The 20,159-nt window shown below is 46.9% G+C and overlaps 1 protein-coding gene across 3 annotated transcripts in view; it reads left to right on the top strand.

The window, feature by feature from the left end:
* Positions 1-20,159, top strand: part of nrg3b (neuregulin 3b) — a 93,414-nt gene that overhangs the window by 21,225 nt on the left and 52,030 nt on the right. For all 3 annotated transcript variants that reach the window (XM_088359104.1, XM_088359107.1, XM_088359105.1), the window contains one exon: positions 648-2,451. In XM_088359104.1, the coding sequence (XP_088215230.1) occupies positions 1,647-2,451 (805 nt within the window). In that variant the 5' untranslated portion in view covers positions 648-1,646. The remainder of the gene's footprint in view (positions 1-647; positions 2,452-20,159) is intronic.

Here is a 20,159-nt window from a genome sequence, read left to right as displayed (position 1 = left end):
CCTCGTCTCATCTCCCTCAATTTGCTCGCCTCAGCACTCGCGTGATACGCTCAAGATTTTTTTTTTCCCCCCTCTCACCACCCCGAGCAGCCCCAATGTTGTGCCTCAACATCTAGCTGTTACTTCTCCCGCCACTAGGGGGCGCACTTGTATTGCACCCAGGGGCTTGCTATGATATGCCGCCATGTAGAGTCCCTGGTCAATTTCAGTGATGCTGCGTACTTTCAAAATCCATACGTGCGGCCGTGGATCTTGAATCGAGACAGAGTTCGCTTGAAGGTGGAACGAGAAAAAAAAAAGCTGCGAGCTTCAAACAAGTGTTGAAGTCTCAACTTGAAGTCAAGTCGCTCTTCAATTTTCATGCTGCTGTTTGGTTTTGTTTGTTGGGTGGAAGCCCGGCGCCCTGCTCGCTGGCTCGCCCCTCCTCATCCTCTCTCCATCCCTCCCCTCCCTGGGGTGTGTCTGCCTCTCCTCTCCATGCAGCGCAAGTGTGTGTGTGTACATGTGTGTGTGCGCGGCGGCGCCGTTGCCGCCTCCCTCCCTTCTTTCCTTCTGCCTCCCATCTGCATCTGCTGCAGAGCTTAGCCAACGCATCTCGAACGCGCTCCGTCATCATCTATTTCATCTTTTCCTTTTTTTTCCCGCAGCTATGGAGACGGGACAATCGCCGGGCGTCACTTTGGAAGTGTTGAGGACGTCAGCTGGGACGCGCGGCGACGCATCACTGGATTGAGCCAGCTGTCCGTCCGTCGCTCCGTCTCCAGGAGCCGCTGCCGCCGCTGCATCGTTTTTTTTTTTTCTCCTCCCAACCCCTCCTTGGCTCTCCATCTCCAATTCTGCTGCTTGCGCCACTGTGGGAATGCGGCGGAGGTGAATCAGTCGCAAAGGTGTCGATGAATCCTGGCGCCCGGAGCGGAGCTATTTACGGAGACGAGAAGCGGGCTGCGGGCGGTCGGACACCTACCGAGCCACCCACACCCCCCCTCTCACCCCCTCCCCCCTATAGTCCACTTGGGGGACCCATCCAGCTGTCACCCCGGGATAGCAAAAGTGCAGCCGGCGGATCGGTTGGATCATCATCTGACTCGGACTTCACGTCCACGGTGGATTACTAAAACAAGAAAATAAGAACGGGGCGAGCGGGCAAACTTGAACTCGGATGGCCCAACTGAACGAGGGAACGAGAATTTTTCCGCGCGTGGATTTACAGCTCTGATCTCCTCCACCTTGCGACGGATCGATACCCAGTTTTTTCTTTTTTTTTTAAACAAGGGAGTGAAGCATCTCGGGATTTACCGTCGCTTCGTTTGAGCCCCCCCCACCCTCCCTCCTTCCCTTCCGTCCCTCCATCCCTCCATCTCACCTGTTTGTAACCTGTGCGCTTGCGTGTGTACTTCCTTGCGCTCCGCCAGAGGGAGTACGGCTTTTGTGTCTGCATGCGAGTGCTGTGCCAGCGTTTAACGACTTCCATGACCGTCACATGTGCTCGAGTGGTGCGCGCATGCATGTGCCTGTAAATACAAAGGCTTGCCGTGTATGTAAGATGTGCCGCTTTGGTTCGCCACCATCCCTTCCTTGGCTGCGCCACTTGATCTTTTGGAAACCCGTTTGACCTCCAAAAGCTCCCCCGAGAGACGGAAAGCAGGATGAGCGAGCACTCGGGCGCCAGCACGCTGGCGGCTATGACGCTGGAGGAGCCGGGGGCGGAACAAGCGTCCCCCAGGGCCCCGGGCCCTTTCCGCTGCGGCCCCTGCGCCGTGTGGCCTCGCCAGCAGACCTGGCTGTGCGCCGTGCCCTTGGTGATGGGCTTTGTGGGCCTGGGCCTCAGTCTCATGCTGCTCAAATGGATTGTGGTGGGATCCGTCCAAGACTACGTCCCCACCGATTTGGTGGATCCCAAAGGGAGCATGGGACAGGACCCCATATTCCTTTCCAAACCCAGCGCCATGCCCAAGGGGCCGGACATTTCTACCGCCACCACGTCTACCGCCGCCACGGTTTCCACGACAACGCCGCTCGCCGCCGACGGAACCGCGCCGGCGCCGAGAACTCGATCCGGGCCGCCGGCCAACCATTCGGCCAACGGCGAAGGCAACCGGGCCCCGCACCTCCACAACCGCGTTGGCACCCGAGTGGGCGGGACCACGCCGACCGTGCCCGCCACCCGCGCCCCCCGAATGACGCCGGCGCCCGGCAGGAAGGAAGTGACGCCTCGCAGCACGGTCAGAAAAGGAAGCGGGCGCAACGGGGGACACTCAAAGCCCGGACTGACCCCCACCACAACCGGGGCCTCAACCACCTCCAGCACCACCACCACCACCACTGTGAGGATCACCACAAAGGCCCCGACGACGACAAGCGCCTCTCAGCCAGTCAAGCCCACGGCTCGTTGGACTCACGGGCGGCAAGGAAAGGCACCGGCCACTCGACCGCACCACCGCTTCCGGACACGTGAGTCACTACTTTTCCTATATCACGTGTCGGGATGGCGACCTGATGTCTTCACGGTAAGTCTCCAGCAGCTTTCCTAGCTGCAACACTGCCGAGATCTGCTGGAGACTGAGAAGACATCAGGTCAACATCACACAGTTTGAAGGTGTCTTCCGGGCCAATTGTTTTCCATGTGTCAGATCAATCGATACTTCTGTGACCTCATGGGAGGCACTTGACCTCCAGTTCCTCGCTGGACCTTCATGGTAGCGGGCTAATAACGGAATGCTACTTCTAATCGCAAGAGTGAACTGGATTAACAATGACTCATGGTCTGAAAATGTAAAACATTGCTTTTATTAACCCCCCGGGAAGTGGAGAGTGGACAGATTAGCATTAATTGTCTTCATTAGCCCAAACTGATACCCGGGCAGATCCTCAGGGGTTTCGCCCCTTCTCGTCTTTATCTTTCACTTATGCATTAATCCGATAATCCACCGGAAGATTTGATTTCCTTGGTTGGCAATTTTTGTCGAGAGCTTTCTGTGATTGAGGAGGGCCCTGTTTGTGGGTTCGGATAAGCAGGGGAGGGGCAAAAGGTGAGTTCTGACTTCCTCATGGCGGGAATCCAATGGACTGTCTGATGTTAGAGTGGAGCAGCGTTGCATGAAAGAGCCAGCGCCGTTGGTTCGATACGTTCCATGAACGACGATAACAAATGGAGCTCGGCTGCAGAAATGTAGAAACAACCCTCCTAATGACCTCACTTTTCTTCGGATGGGACTTTCAGGATAACCTTTGCCGTCAAGTATCTGCTCCGCTTTTATCCTTTAAAAAAAAAATCCTTTCCAGAAGCTGACCTCTTAATTTCTTTACGTCCTTTTAAAGTGTGGCCGTATTAGCTTGCTGAAATATCTGCTAGTTATGTGCAAGGCAGTGTGTTTAAGATGTAATAACACAACAGAATAAAAAAGTGATGAAACGCTGTGCAAAGCTCGGCCGGCTCCAGGTACTCCCCCCCCCCCCCCCCCCCTCCCTCCCCCCTTGCATCCGCTGCCAATTGATCCGCTACATTGTTAAGTTCGGGGAATAATGCACGACTCTCTGGCTAAAGCCGAAAAGATGGAAAGAAACGACAGTCCGATAGTGATGTCATTTTTCCAGCTCTGTCTGCGCTAATCTCCGCCTCCGTATATTTTTGTGCTCCCCGTTTGCTTTTATTCTTACTGTCAGGAGCGTCTGGCAGATTTGGCACACTTAGCTTAGCTTGCAAACGTGTCACTTTGTGTGCAAATACTCAATCACGCTTTGTGTGTGTGCTATTGAGGCGCGTTGGCGCCGTTTTGCTCCAATCGCCGACGATGGCGGCGCCATCTAGTGGCGTCGTCCTGGGGTTCGGTCAACTTGAAAAAAAGTAGTTTGCGGTTAATGGTGTCGGTCGACATAAAGCCGTGCCAAAGTGAGCCGGCCACGCTAACAAAATGATATTTAAGTCGGAACGAGCAGCTCAAGTCAAAAGTCGAGCGGTTGTGAGGCCTCGCCGAGAGTGAAAAAACAAAAACGAACCAGACACGCAAACTCTTGATTTTTGTTTATTTTCCTGACGATACATAAAGCCTCGGCGGCGGATTAAAAGCAAAGATAGAAATCCAGTTTGCTGCTCGTCTTTCTCGCACGCTCCCAGAAGGTCAGGCTTTGCTGGCCGTCCCGTAACAATCGCTCCGCTCCATCTGGGACACTTTGCCGGGACCTCCCGCGTGCAATTAAACACGGACGACGCTACTTTTTTATTGCGTCGGGCTTAGTTGCTAAGAAACTTTAAGCCCTTGCCTTTACTTCCTGTTATTAGATCGAGAGCCGCTTGCCTTTGTAGCTACAAAGCCATCTCGTAAGCCTCGGAAAAGAGTCGGCGCTCGTTGATCTCAATCGGCAAACGTGTTCAGACAATGCGAGAATGTGCTTTTAATTCTTTTGGCACGCCAAGTGGAGCTGTTTTGGAAAGAAAAAAAAAAAATTTGCATAAGATCACATGGTTAAAATATGCAAATGAAAGCGCTCGCTCGGCCTCAGACATCTTAGCTAGCCGAGACACTTGACACCGACGGGCGCCAATTACAAAGCCCCGTACGTACAAGCCTCGCAGACAAATTATCCCGGACTGACAGGCCGAGCGAATATGTGGAATTTTGTGGAAATTGATCCCTCTGCCCTTTTCCGTTGCGAGCGCCCAGCACGGCCCACTGACTCTCGGCGAATCAATAAAGGAGAAAGAGGAGGGCTGCGGCGGCTTGGAGTAATGAGAGCTGAGCTTAAAGAGACAAACAAGATTGTGTTTTGGAATTCGGACATGCTCCGAAAATGAACTTAAAGGGGTGTCAAAACAATAAAAAATAGCACACGTTAGATCCGACCAATCGGCCGCCAGCTTTCTTATGACCCCGCCAGGTATCGCCACCTTGCCTTCTATTCTTCTGCCGGTGTCAGCGCCATGTCGGCGACAAAGAAGCGAATGAGCCGGAAATGTAAATCAGATTGTCAGCCTATTATAGTCTCGGACTTCGCCGTCGGGCGAGCGAGAGAGAGAGAGAGAGAGAGAGAGAGGAGAGTGCTGCGCTCTGCGAGGAATCGTTCATCTGCTAACACAATGGGGAGGACTGCGTGACCTTCATGTCTGAGCCCTGAGGAACTCCATGTCAGCGAGGTGACTTTTAAAGCAGCTCCCTCGACTGAGAATTCCGTGATCGAGCCGGGGCCGGACTTTATGTTTGCGTCTGAACCACCTTGGCTTGAGAGGGGGGGGGGGCTGAAGGGAATTGAACATGTAAAGAAAAATGGAGTCGGTCTCGAAGCTTTATGAGAGGTTTCATCGATCGCTCGATAAAACGCCGGCTTTATGGAGCGTGCAGACTGCGAGTTGGAAGCGTACGATTGTCCAAAGTGAGGACGCCGGATTACTTCGGGGGGAGGCGTGGCCCGAGGCATGAGGGATCCTCAATCTGCCGTGACCTTGACGTCTCAATGGATCGGGGGAAAAAAAAACGGGGAAAAGCCATTGATGGATAAACACCAGCGGCTTCCGGTGTTCATCCTGCGCTGCGGGCGCTGGGATCATCTGCCGCGGTCGCGTGACACTGCAGCACTCGGCCGGCCAAGTGCGAAACTTGATCCCTTGTTGGCTGTCAATAGTTCTTGCGCTCGTATCGGCTGATCTTGAGCCTGACATTAACCTCAGCCGCTAAAGTGTAGACTCAAGACGGGAGGATGTGGCCTCGGTATTTCTTCACTCTCATCCCGCAGAGTAAATATAAGTGAAGCGTCGCTGTAAGTACACACTACAAATCTCAGCGCGGCGTGTAGACAAACGCTCCTGCGGGGAGGTGACAAAAGGATTCGCCGCGGACTCGTACGCGGGCCGACCGGCCGGCCTCGGTGGTCGCGCCGGCCGCTTAAAAATTCATGTCCAGAAAGGCAAACGTGCACTGCAGGAAATGTGAATAATTGATGGCTTGTCCCATTTGTGAAGTGCTGGAGATGTCCCGCACGTGTGTGTATGTGTGTGTGTGGGGGGGGCCTTAATGGCCACAACACGCTGAAGGATGTTCAGCCAGGCTAAAATTCCCACTTTGAGATCCGCAAATACCCCGACCGAGAATGTTACCGTGTTTACCTAAAAAGAAAAAAATCAACAAACTGAGTTCAATTATTGATTGGCGGCTTCCTCACAATCAAATATCCCAAATACAATTTTGATACGGATGCTTTTGAGGAAAGGTTTCCGCCTGCTTGTTAAGCACAAATCCGCTCTCAATAATTCAGCTCGTCGTGAAATGGTTGACTTCTTCATTTGCACGGAACGGAAAGCAGCCGCTCGCTCGCTCACGTGGCGGGGGAGGAAGACGCGCACACAGGCGGCGGCGGGCGCTGAGAATTACACGCCATTAAATGTGATCTGAGAGCGTTAGAGTCCCCGTATTAAATCAGCGACCCAGTGGGGTGAGCTGCTCGTGTTATCAAGTTGGAAAAACACAGAAGAGGGAGACATCTTTGGGTATTTAAAAAAAAAAAAAATCTCTTAATATCCCATAATTGAATTTAAATTGTCTAATTAAATTAAACAGTTGTCCTTTTTAAAAATTAAAAAAATATATATTAAAAAAATTCTCTTGCTGTCCCATAATTTTAATTTAAATCATCACGTCTACCTCATTTTATTTCCACATCAAATAATCGGCCACAAGGGGGCAGTATAAGAAACTCTTTGCAGAGGACGAAGACTATATGACTGCGAGCAAGGTTACATTGAATGTTTCCATGTTCACAAACGCATAAAAAGCTTCAATACATCTTTTATTTTGCACACCTGTAGGTGACAGGAGCGTAGGAGAAGAGTCAAACTCAAAAGAAGGAAAAATTCCCGCACTCCCACTGTCTCAGTCAAAGTCCTTTAATCCCACATTAAAGGACTTAGAGTGAGACAGTGTGCAGGAGTTTTTCCTTCTTTGAGTTACATAATTTTCTTCCCACACACTTGAAACACATTTAAAGTTTAAAAAAAATCACAATACAGTCAAACTTCCAGTTATGGCTTCAAACACCAGCTAGCGTTATCAGCCGTAGGCGAAATCATCTCCACACTTTTAGCTTTATTTTTATTGCAGTGACCTTTTCCACGTAAAGTTCAAGAGGTCCTCTCGTGATGTCTTCCTGCCACGGGGTTTGTCTCGTAGCGGTAATCCACGCATTGTCCAAAGCTGATCCGCCGGGATAATGTCAACTCCCTCGGGAAGATAACAAGACAAAAGCCCCTTTTGCTTGCCGTCGTTCATATTCGCCCCTAATCTGCCATCTTACGCGACTCGCCGTCCGCCGGATTTGTCGGCGGAGATCACCGATTAACATAAACACACGGGAATGTTATCGACGGCGGTCGGAAATGGCATTTGGTTCAAGTAGCGCCTCGGTTTTGCTTGGCAACTATACATTCCAAAGCAAGGCCTGCAGGAGAGTGTAGGAAGATGACAATATTGAATGCGGAGGCTACCTTTTATGGTCGTGTGATTTCATCATGTCGTACGATGACGATAAGTGCGAAGCGAGCGAGTGGGTGCCCCGGCTGACGAGCTGCACTTATTTTTGTCCCGTCTATATAAAACCGAAAATGGTTTGCCGCACCGGAGCTGTCTCAGTGATTCAGTCAGATTTTTTTATTTTATTTTATTTTAACATGAACAATTTCAATATATTTATTTTATTTTATTTTAACATGAATAATTTCAATATATTTTATTTTATTTTAACATGAATAATTTCAATATATTTATTTTATTTTATTTTAACAGGAATAATTTCAATATATTTTATTTTATTTTAACATGAATAATTTCAATATATTTGTTTTATGAATCTATTTTATTGAAGGTCCCGCCCCCAGAATAAAAACATTTGCCTTCACCCGATTCTTCCTGAGCGAACTGCCAACATTTGTAGAGCTCTAGCCGAGTCTGTCCGAGTTGAACCTTCGCTTGACCCGTTAGCGTTCCTGACGAATAGCCAACGCGGCTAACGTTGTAGACGGCGTCCTCTGATTTAATTGTTTTTATGACTCACGGCGCTTGCGAGCTGATTGAGCAGGCGTGAGGGTCGTGTTACTCCAGCCGGCCCGCTTGCTTCAATGTAAAGTCAATCAAGTTCAAAAAGGCTTGAGCACAGTCTCCGTGAATTATATATCGTAAGTCCCCACCCCCCCCTCCCTGAATAACCTAGCAGAGAAATTTTCCTGTCAGGCCTCCAACCATCATGTGTGTGCTGCTTTGAATCATTGATAGGACGATGTCAACCGCAGCCATTACAAGCCCTGTCACCGGCGGCCTGTGAGAATCTTTGTAAAAAAAATTTCCTCCCGGTTTATTTTGAAGGGCTTTGTAGTCATCCATCAAAGCGGCGCAGTTGACTTTGCCAGATAACTCGAGTTGCTACAAAGCCGTCTCGGAATTCAGAAACACCATATCGCTCGTAAAGTACGATATTTTTTGGGAAGTCAAGGCATCACTCCAATATGATTGCTGAGAGAGCCATTTTTGTCATCAGCAAATACTCGGCTCCAATTTAAAACACTGCCCCCTCTTGACTAGGAGTGCCGACCTTGAGATTTTCCCCCCAAAACACGGCGCCGTTAATATTTTGCAAGCGTACGACCGTCAGTCTTCCGCCGCCGCGTGTCCCCTCGGGTTATGTTTCGATACTCGGCCGGCAAAATGGTAAAAGCAAAGCCTATCATGTATTTTTCACGGCATCTATTAATGGAAGGGAATGAGGGGCTCAGCGCATGCGGGCTGAAAAGAGCCGTAGGAGGCACTAATGTGCGCTCCTTGCACCGTCATCAAGTCCACACTTTGATCCCAGCTGGAGTCGGGGATGCTCCAGGATATGATGGAATATTTTATGACGGTTTGCGAGAAAGCCCGGGCGAGTGCTGCTTGTCGCTCTAGCGAGTCTTTAGCACGGCGTGCTCTTAGTTAAACCTTCCACGTTGCATATTTAAAGCGTGTTTAACTCGCACACTGGCAGTTTCATAATTTAAAAAAAGCCAAAAATTGAGAGACAAACAAGTTTTGTGTATGCTTGAATGAAGGATGGAGGATATTTATTTATTTAAATTTATTGTTGAATTCAATTGAAATATATTATTAAAATATATTATATATATATATATATATATATATTATATTATTAAAATATATTTCAATTAAATTTAAATGTATTTATTAAATGTATTTATTTGATATAATTACATGAAAATTGTTCGAGATTGAGGGCATCCTTTTTTTAATGAAGCGGCAATCTGTTGATCTGTTTGGGGAGGGGGGGGTCCAGATGAGACTGTCATCAGAAAGAGTCTGCGGCTTTAAGGAGAATAATGAAGATTAAAGCGCGATCCAGCGGCGGGGAGATTGAAGAGTCAGCGGGATCAATGTATAAAGGCAATTCAAGATGGATCCCGAGCAAACACAGCGAATCCTCCACTTTTGCAAACCCGTAATTTCACAATAAGAGCAATTAGTTTTCCCTTAGTAGTCACTGGTTGATGCTTAAACTGTTTTGGAATAACAAGAAAATAAATCTTGGCTGTAGGTCACAACCAGGCCATGAGCATCCAACGTCGGCCGGGAGCACAGAGAAGCTCTTGTTCTTTGCTAATCCACGACAGCTGGTCCGTGCGTGCTGGACATCACGCGTGTGTGTGTGCGTACACGTGCGTGTGTGTGTGAGACAACGCGAGAAGTATAACAGGAGTTCGGATGCGCCCAGCTGTGTAACTCTGCTGGCCTAGATAAAGGCGAAAGAGATACTCTAGATTCATCCCTGTGTTTTTGGAATTTGAATGGAATGCACATTATTCACGCGCCGGGCGAAGAAGTATGAGCCTTAATGCAAATGCGCAGCCAATGACTTCGTTCTAGCGCCGCTGAGTCGGCACAAAAAGCAAAGGCCTCCGCGGGCGCTCCGCCTTTCTTATTCGAGACGTCGGAGAGGTCACTTCGGCTTTTTCTTTTGAGTGTTTTCATCAAGGATTGCCCCGCGGGCGAGATGCTAGGCTAGCAAAAAATGTCTCCATCTTTCAACAAGGTCAAACAATTTGGAATGACGGAGGATAAAAAAATCCATAAAATGGATTATGGTTCTGACAGACCTGCTATGGAAGGAACATGGCGGCATGTAAAGCAAAAGTGGGGCAGATATGTGACAATAGTGACTAATAAAGCCAGAGTGAGCGGGTGGGCCCGACGGCACACTGGAGAGGCATTCTCTCGTCTAATCTTCTTAGGCTGGATTTACTTGCCAGCAGACATGTTGGAAACCCGCACATGCTGTCATATATCGTATAGTAAATCTTCACACCACGTGTGATGGCCATGGATTTTGGGGAGGGGCGGCAATCGGAGAGAAGCGGCTGATTCTTATTCAAGGTGACTCTGAGCTGGGAGTCAGCAGGTGCGAGCTTTTTAGAACGTTTGGAGACAGACAGACAGAGGACTACTTTGGTCGTCTCCTTTTCGCCGAGGCTGATCTGCCACTTGCTGTCACAAAGAGTGCAGCCAGAAGCTTTGGGATGGGGAAATCTTCCCCTTCAGCAGAACACATTCATGCTTGAAGCCAGAGAGAGATGAACGAGGGAGCGAGCGAGAGAGAGAGAAAGGAGTCGTACATTCTCATGTGAAATATTAAAGCCCCTGCATTAATCTGTCTTGGCGCTCCCTGGAGTGCTGCTGACGCCTTCTGTCCGAGTGTTCCCCTCAAAAAAAAAAAAAAGGACGCAGCCTGACTCATTCACCTGACCCCACCTCTTTTTTTTGTCTTCTTTCCCTTCTTAAAATATTTCTTTTAATATTTTCGACCGTTCCAGTTTGGAAGAATAGAGCGAGCGACACCTGCCATTCCATTTCTCTTTTTCCCGGCTTCTCCGCTCCTCATTGATTCATTCCATCTCTCAGTCGGTGTCCTCGGAGGTGGCCAACTCGCGTGCTAATGCGACGCCACCCTTCCTCCCTCCCTCCCTCCTTGCTCGTCCTCTCATCTCGACAAAACACACAGGCAATTACGCGTGATGGCAAAGCAAAACCCTCAGCCCGACACGTGTCATCATTGAATGTTTTGCCGTGACAATGGAGCTAATGAGCCTAATACTGAGCTAATGAAGATAATTTTAGCGCTGAGTGGAACCTGAGTGTGAGGTGCAATCTCCATTGAGTGAGCCAGAGATGCCGGTTGCAGAGGACTTTAGAGACCCCGGTGAATGGGAATCATTTGTTCTTTTTAAGTTCTTGCTAACTGGTTGATTGCCCGGAAACCAGTCCAGGGTCTACCCCAAGTCTCGCCCCTCAAAGTCAGCCGGGAGATGCTCCTGTTAGCCGCAAAACACGCACCGCCTATAGGGAGTGAATGGCTATGGCGCTCAGTGGAGCTGTCCAGTGCTGAAATCGCTCCAATAGCAATCAGTGCTGTGGAGAGCAGAAAGTGCTCTTGCAAAAAAAAAAAACCAACAGAAGCTGCTTGGAAAACGTCCCAAAAATGTGGCTATCATTAGAATATGTTATTATTATTCATTATTTATTATTTTGTTAGTATTTAAGGAAAAAAAATGGATCCACTGGAGGATCCGAATGATGATTGTGCCTGAGCGATGTGTGTGTGTGTGTGTGTGTGTGTGTGACGCTATTATTTGATGAAGTAATTGCATAATGAATCATGAATGGTGTAGTAGCATGACGTCAGTTGTAAGTATTAGCCGAGAGCGATCCAGTGGCGTTTGCTTTACAATTGTGCGTGACATAACTTTCATCAGAGACTCATGAATAATACAATGTGCCTCCTTCACTCCTGGAAACAAAAATAATCACCAGTTAGCGCAGCACTACAGGCAACTTGAATTTCATTTTCCAGTATTTTTGTTTCGCTTTCAGTCTCAAATTGTTTAATTGCAAGTGAATTAAATCATTAAAATAACAACAACCAAAAAAAGCTTTGCCGACTTTAATTGACAGCCTTGACAAATTCCCAGCGTCGCTTTGGATGTTTTATTTATGCGCCCCTTTCTCCTTTGGCGTCGGCTATTCTTCTCAGACATTGTGCAACTGGAGGCCTAATTAACTCGTATGCATCTCCGTGTTTCCGCTTGATGTCACCTTAACAAACACAACGTGTGTTTTTGTGCGCTCATACAATTATCCACACAATGTTAAGTTTGAACTGACAACTGAGCCTTGAGAGAAACAAAGATATTTGCCCCGAAATGCTCATATATAGCCTAGCTTAAGTACACTTGTGGATGAGTTAGCTCAATAAACACGCTAAATAAATAAAAAGCAAAGAGTGTCAAAGTGGCTTTCTAGCTTCTGTATTTGGAAAGAAAATAAAAGTTGCGACACCCCTGATGTAATTCGATGCGAGTGTGGCTGGAGAGGGAGGACATTAAAGCGTTCCTCTAATGTGCTTCTCTTAAGCGGGCCACCTGACGGACCGCTAATGGAGGCATATGAATGTTTCAAGACGTATGCTTCGAAATGTGTGTGTGTGTGTGTGTGACAGCGCAGATTCCCTCCTCTTTGGCGAGAGTGAGGAAAGGAGCAGATGACGGCGTGCCACGAGGGGAGCGCAATATGATGGAGGTGGAGGAAAAGCTGTCTTCACACCCCAGCAACCCGCCTCCATTCAAAAAGATACAAATACGTGGTGAAATACAGCAGGGCTGACATTTTCATCCAACATGGTGGGTGGCTGGGAGGGGCTGCCAAAATGGACCCCTCCCAAAGTAAACGCGAGGCAGCTTTTGCGTGCCTGCTAGCTCGCACGTGGGCTTAGCCAGACCTTGCATGCTGAGTAAACATGTCTGCGGGAATATATGTGCGCGTCTGAGTAGGCAGAGCTCTGTCGGCCTGCTTTATGACATATTGATGTTGCCATCTTTCACTTGACTGGCGGCTTGACAGCTCGTCCCGGTGCTCAGGTAGGGCCGGGCCGAGGCGAGCTAGCGGAGTGTGGGTCAGAGAGGGGGCGCGCCGCACAGAAAGCACTTCAAGTCTTCTGCCGCTATAGATAAATATACCCGCGTGTTTATCTTAAAGTGACAGGATGCTGCGGAGTTACCTGAAGATATCAGGGAGCCCACTGGAAGTGTAAGAATTCTTGTGGCATTTTAGTGCGGCGGCATTAAATGTGGATTTATTCTATATATTTATTTATTATTATTATTATATTGACTATTTTATTATTTATTTACTTATATAAGAGGCTTGTGATGGTTGGGTTAGGGTTAGGGTTCATTTCTTACAACTTTGAAAGCGATGCCCTTCGTAAATTACGATGACCTTCATCATTTTCGCGAGAAATGCTTCATCGTATAAATAACGACTCGCATCGCTCACGCCACGCAAACGGAGCAGACAGCGATATCTTCGGGTTAAACGGTGCAGATGTGAGAACAGCTTTGAAACATCTCCAGGCGTATTTCTGTGTTGCTATCATCACGTGACGTTCTTCCAAAATGGTCCGAGCAGATAAGCGCCACAGCCCGGCGAGACTTCACAAGTCAAATCAATCCAGCTCAATGCATGGTTTACTCAGTCGCATTGGCCACGCCCCCCTCGGGCGCTGAGGTGGAAATGTTGTCTGAGCGGATCCCCCGCTGCTTTTTTCCGGCCAGCCAATCATGTTCCGATTTAAATGACGGTCTGTGAATTTAACCTTGTCACGCAAAATTGAAATTTAGCTGCAACTCTAATGAGTCACACGATAGAGTTGGCTCAGTGAGGGTCCCCATTAGGGACATTATTCAGAATAACCTCACTTTTTTTTTTAGTGGGGGTGGGGGCTACATCCCCCAAAAATATGAACTCATCATCACCGCTCAGGCCACAAAGGATGTGGTTGAGAAAAGCCCGAGCGCCAACGAGACAAATCTGATAATGGATTTCCTCTTTGGCGTCATTAAATGGATATAAAAAAAAACACGTGAGCATTGGTGTGAATGTGCTCCCAGAAAATATTCTTATAATCCCTACTTTTCCATTCCCATCATGTTTTTAAGTGGACAGCAACCAAAAGGTTCCCGTCATGGCTATCCGCAGCCGGTGGGGGAGTGCCGCTACAAATCGTATCAATTATGCCTCATTTCCACGTGCGATAACTTGGCCTCATCGTAATTTACGAGGCGCGCACACCCACTTAGCCTCCCACACCTCCCGGGACGGGGCCACGCGTCATCACCGAGGCTTCGGATTTCGGCGCTCATTTACCAAACGTGATCGATGGATTTTGTTCACGCCATGGTAGTTTTAGCGATGTCTCAATTAAAACTAGTTATCATTTTGTAATACGGTTATTCGGCAATGCGCCGGTAATGGTCGTTTGTCACCGCTCATTTGTCTCAGCCTTGTGATGTTGCGGCGGCGCGTCTCGAAATGAAGAGCTGCTTTTAAATGAGCGCTTTGACGGCAGGACAAGAAAAATGCGCCTCCAATTTAGTGGCGCCATCATGCATATTGCTACTTTAGACACTCGGATAAAATATGGAGCCTGTCTTTCCCCGCCATCAAGCTCTCCCTCGATGTATTCCGCGCTCGTGAGTAAATAAGACGTATTTTATCTTTTGAGAAATGTGCTTTTTTGTTGATAAAATATGTTGACTCGGGAGTGTCTGCCTGAATTGTGAAGGTTTTAATCAATCAGCGGCGCGACAGAGTGGCGGCGTGGAATAATGACACGCCGCTGAAGCCACGGCGTAATGAAAATTTGCGCAGGCTGACGTAAAATGGGACCTTGGGCGTCCCTTTGCTGTTCCACCATGTATGCCGAAGCTATAAAGATACTTGCGGTATTTATTATTGCTCTGGATGCCTCCGAGTTGTTGTGAATAGGCCGCTAAAGCGCCAAAGGGACGCTAGCATCTCATATGTTGACATTTGAATATGTGCCAACGATGTAGCATCGTAGAATAGCGTATATAATATTTGCAATTGCTCTTGGCACCCATGTCACTCACCAACCGGGCTCCGCCTCTTCAAGCCAGGTTATGATTGATAGGCTAAGGGCTAATCGGTAAAGTCCAAAACCTGCAAGCTCGGAACTCCCGAGGAGCAGGAAGTAGTAGCATTTCCAGGCAGCTCCAGGAGTTGTAGATCTATTGGGCCTGTCACAAAGCTGACTAATGCGCAATGAAGTCCGGGGCAGCTTTGCCTTTAATTGGCTGCCACTTTAGCTGCGACTTTGCTCGAAGCCACAGAGGTTTTCGTGTCACCTTCATTGATTAGCGGCAAAGGTACGGGAAACGGCGTCGGCTGTCATTTTTTATTTCTTTCCTTCCCGCAGCCGAAATGTAATAAATAAGCGGAGGAATTGGTGATGATGCGACGCTGAGCGATTGCCCTTCTAATTATGACGCTTTGACCTTTTGAAAAGGTGATCTCGAACAGCCTGCTCAAGATGAGAGCCTGATGTGTAGCCTCGCTATTTTTCAACCGTTGCTATTAATCAGCCTCGACCTTTACTCTTAAAACAACCACACTTGCGATTTGATACTTTTCCCCCAGAAAGCCCGACTTACAAATAAATAGGGCGACGATGATTCACACGCACTTCGAGATGATTTAGATGTTAAATGGATTACGAACATCCCAGAGCTTTTAAGTGTAGGTGTGCTGGAAAAAAAAAAAAAAATCCAAATAGTCGTTTGTCAATTTGAAAGCGAGTCTGCTCCTGCCCTCTCCATGCTAATGCTACACTAATACTGCAATTTGTTTCTTGGTTTGTGATCAATGTGCGCAATTAAGCTAGTTTATTCCGTACTTGGCCACATTAATGAATCCTGGATGTGGGAACCAAAATAAATTCGGGACAGTGGAGGGAAGGGGGGAAAAAAAAAAACACATTTCAGGCTGACACTGACTGATTGCACTTCCTGTTGCTGTCCTGGTGATCGATGGCTAGCATCACAGACTGTGACTAAATGAAAATCGCCGGGATTTGAAAAAGAAATGCAATTGATGGGGGGAAATAAAGTTCCAGACGAGCTTAAAAAAACTGCCTGGAATAAAATATGAATTAAATCGAGCCGCGTGAACAGATTTTGCAACCAACAAACAGGCTTGCCGGACAAGTGGCACTTAGGCCAACTTGATGTTGCTCTTGTTGGTTCAGAAAGATTGACCCGTAAAAACGATGCGAGCGTCTCGCAGTCAAGCAGCAAAGTGGATGTTCCCTGAACTGCTTTTAAGCGATCCAGGCCTCGTGCGTAATGGCCGAGCCGGACGGATCCTAACACCTCGCGGCGGGAAAAAAAAAGCTTTTCACGGGTTGCTATCACCCAATGCCATCATTTCACCTCCACATCAAATTGTTATCCGTTTACAGTCGGGCCAAGCCAATTTCCTCAGCCCGGCTTCCCGTGGAGAATTTCCCCCGCCTGTTTTTTTTTTTTTTTTTTTTTAAAGCCGAGCGAGACAAAGCAGTCGAGTTTAATTTGTGTGTTAAAAGTTAATAACTTCATCGGCGCTTCCCGAGATGACACGTTCCTTTATCATTGCTAATGTCAGCCGACGAAATATTAGTGTGACAGAGGACATTCAAATTGTTTCTGTGTGTCATTTCTAATTGAGTGTCAAAGTTAAGCGTGCTCGCCTGTCAGATGAATTAACTGGTGTCACGCAAAAGGCCCGCTTTCCGTCTGCTCGACGCTTTTTTCCCGTTCACACTAATTAAACTGCGTGAAATAGATTTGTTGTCCTTCAATCAGTATTGGAACATCTGAGTGACTGTTATGTTTTGACGTGCATCTACTTTCACATCATTCCTCCAATTATTTTGATTGAAAAAAAAAAATCAAAAAGTCCTGGCTATTCAAGTCTTCCCTTGCAAAAAAGTCACAATTTTCCAAAACTCAATCCAAATTTAATTGATAAATAAAATAATATATATAAAAAAAAATCAATTTATAAATAATTCCCAATATAACAGATTCTCATTCTTCTGGATTAGCATGCTAGTATATTAGCATATCCAATATGCAGGTGTGTCATTACACAGCGAGTGACTTGACCTTCACTCTCTTTGAATGTATCAAGCACCATTGAAGCTTTTGTCTCCTTCTCCGCCCGTTTGAAGGACATCTGTCAATTTCAATCCTGCATTTCTTTTTTTCCCCTCTCTTCACTCTGCACCAATGAGCAAACGACACGCCGCGCTAATATTCCCCTTTCTCATTTTAAGGCAACCTGTGGAGCATGAAAAATACCCGTGCCAAATATAACCCCAGTGCCACTTGAGGCTTGAGCTGAGATCTAATCAGCTATAATGACTGGCAACGCCAATGTTGCTATGCGGGCTCCCTGAAACGTCCTTCCCGGCACATTTCAAAGGCTGCTGAAAGCTGTTATCTTCTCAACCAGCTTGCTAAGCACTCCCGCTAAGGATCAAATTCACACGTGGCTGGAATGGAATGACCAGTTGTTTGAGATTCCAAATCGAAATTGAAAACGTATTAGTATCACCACTAAATGTCTTTATCTACAAAATCGATCAGGACTTTGAATTCAAATGGGCCCGAGAGCCAGACCTTGAAGACCGTTGTATGTTTGTGTGATCAAGCCAGCTATCGGTTGACTCCTCTTTTTTTTTTTTTTGGTTTGTTGCTTAAGCGCGATTGAAAGCATGTATGTGTGTGATCTTCTGATCTGGCTTAATCTCCACGCAACAGATGCCCATCTTTGGCTCCAAAACGATGGTTCCGCCTCCTGCAAACGCTCTTAGAATGATACGAGATTACCATGCAGGGGGAGAACACTAATTTTCTCAATTTCGCAATGACAAGAAAGCAGGTTTTTTTTCCTCCCCGTCTTGCTTTCCATTTAATTGGTGTGGAGCGCTCAAGGTCGTGCAAGTTGTTGTCTTTGCATTCACTCGCCATTTTCCGGAGACTCCATTTGGGAGGTGGGGGTCAAATGACAGTGGGAGAATATAACAATGGCAACCGACCGCTCGACCTTCGGCGCCCAGACTGTCGAATTCGCGCCGGGTGACTTCGAATGCGTTCGGTCGTCCTTCATCCGTATGATCCCGAATTAAGAATTCATGAAGACCTTTTCAGCACATCTTGTCCTTTTGTTGCATTTAAAATCAGACATGTTTTGCTTTGTATTTATTTTATTTATTTATTATTGGTTTTACCTCTCGTCCTGAAAATCCGCCGACTGAAAAAACGTGAGGCTTCACACGTTCGAACCGAATAACGATAATGACTCCCTCGCTAGTATTCTGCCTTTTACAAAATGCCATCTCATCATCTCATGATGTCATAATTGCATATTTTGCCTCTGAACAAAGGACAGAGGAAACGAACGCAGACCGATAATGATCGTTTGGAGTGGCGCTGAAGTACGTTCGAAACGTACACAAGCAAAAGACGAGCACGAGCAGCGAGTCCTCCCACGCCGGAGCGGCGTGACTCAGAGGCCGTGTGACATAACACGTGCCTCATGTAAGATAATCAATGCCCCAAGATCTTGCAACTCCTTTTTAATAGCTTAGCCCAAAAAAAAGCATTTTTTCTTTTTTTTTTTTACATTGTCTCCATTAATCTATTTTCCAATGCATGAATGACTTTCAATTTTCCCACAGAATAACTTGCGTGTCAGCAAAAATTCCTAACGCGGATTAATTAGAAGACTTTAAATCGCTGAACGACCTCTATTAAGTCAAATTTAAAACGGGTTTCAATCACGCAAAAAAATTCCCCAAATTGCGTTATAGTGCATTCAAAGACGCCTTGATTTGATTTATTATTATTATTTTTTTCCGAATAGACACTGATCAATGTTTAAAGCTATGTAGAAATGGGAAAAGGATACGCTGAGGGGCAATTTCTTGATCCTGAGACAGTCTGTGGTGTCAGCACGAGCACTCTATCACTAAAAAAAAAATCCACCAGTTAAAATAATGATGACCTCAAGTGAGACTTCATCTCCTCAGTCTTTGAAGAACCGTCATCATTAGGCGCTCTTCTCTGTCACGCCAAAGAAATGTCAAGAGATTGTCCTGAATCAAATTTTACCGACAGATCAAAGTGCATACCGTGACGATGATTCTGAAAAGGCAGCGTTTATCATACACTATAATTTATAAGATAAAATGTCGGTATTTTCACCTCCCTGCGGTATTCAGATCTCAGTGGGGAGGGTTAGGGTTAGCCCGGGAGCCGCTGGTTGCGTACCGTTGTCCGAGTTTATTTGACTTGACTTTTGTATTATATTTTAATTAAAGCGGTGTGGTTGAATTTATTTTCCTTCCCTTTGAGAGGATATTTAACAATATAGGTCTGACGGGTTATTGAGCATTTCGGAATTCTTTACCGTCATTTCAAAGCTACACCGACGGAAAGTGAAAGTACGACGTTGAATTATCGATTGATTTTCTAAATGATTGATCACGCGCCCCCGCTTGCCTCATCCATCACTTTCACATTAGCAATCAATGGTGGACAAGTGATGAATCAATTATTACGCTGACAATTTTCCTCACACCCAAAGAAATATTTCAGATTGTTGGTCAAATTCGAAATGTCGCTTTGGATCGAACACTTTCACCGTTGTGTGGAAACGATAATTTGACTCAGCGGCTGCGGATGTGGAAAAACGGCGGGCGAGCCGTAGCGCTAGTTTGCTTTCATTGTAGCCGTGGATCATTAAACCGGTAACGGCGTACGTTCCCCGTCAGGAGGGCTAACAAAGTGTCGCCGTTGTAAATGTTATTAGATGTTGCCGCTCACTGCCGCAAAGGGTCACTTTGGAAAGTCTGGGCAAGGAAAAAAAAAAAAAAAAAGTCGATATCATCAGAAGGTGTCTTGCCAAAATGAATGTTGATGATCATCAGCGTCATTTGTCAGCAAGCTGCGAGGATCCCGCTTGTCCATTTTTTTTTTCTGGTCAAGGGTCATTGACTGCTGATAATAAAAGAGCATATTTTGCTAATGGAAGGAAACGCCGCGTGAATCGTCACAAAGTTTCAATATTTCAATACATCAGTCGCCTCCGAGTCAAAACGCCGCGTCGTTTCTTACACGAGACACCGTGAAATTGGACTTCTTTACGTTGACCCTTAAGCGAGAAGGGGCGGACTTATTGTTAACGGACAAATCAATAATTAAGATCAGTAAGCCAAACGTGTGAAAAGTTGCCGAATAC

This window comes from Syngnathus floridae, chromosome 18 (genome assembly GCF_059516105.1).
Source record: "Syngnathus floridae isolate MCC-2025c chromosome 18, RoL_Sflo_1.0, whole genome shotgun sequence".
NCBI classification, from domain to species: domain Eukaryota; kingdom Metazoa; phylum Chordata; class Actinopteri; order Syngnathiformes; family Syngnathidae; genus Syngnathus; species Syngnathus floridae.
This window is presented reverse-complemented; position numbering and strand designations above follow the sequence as displayed.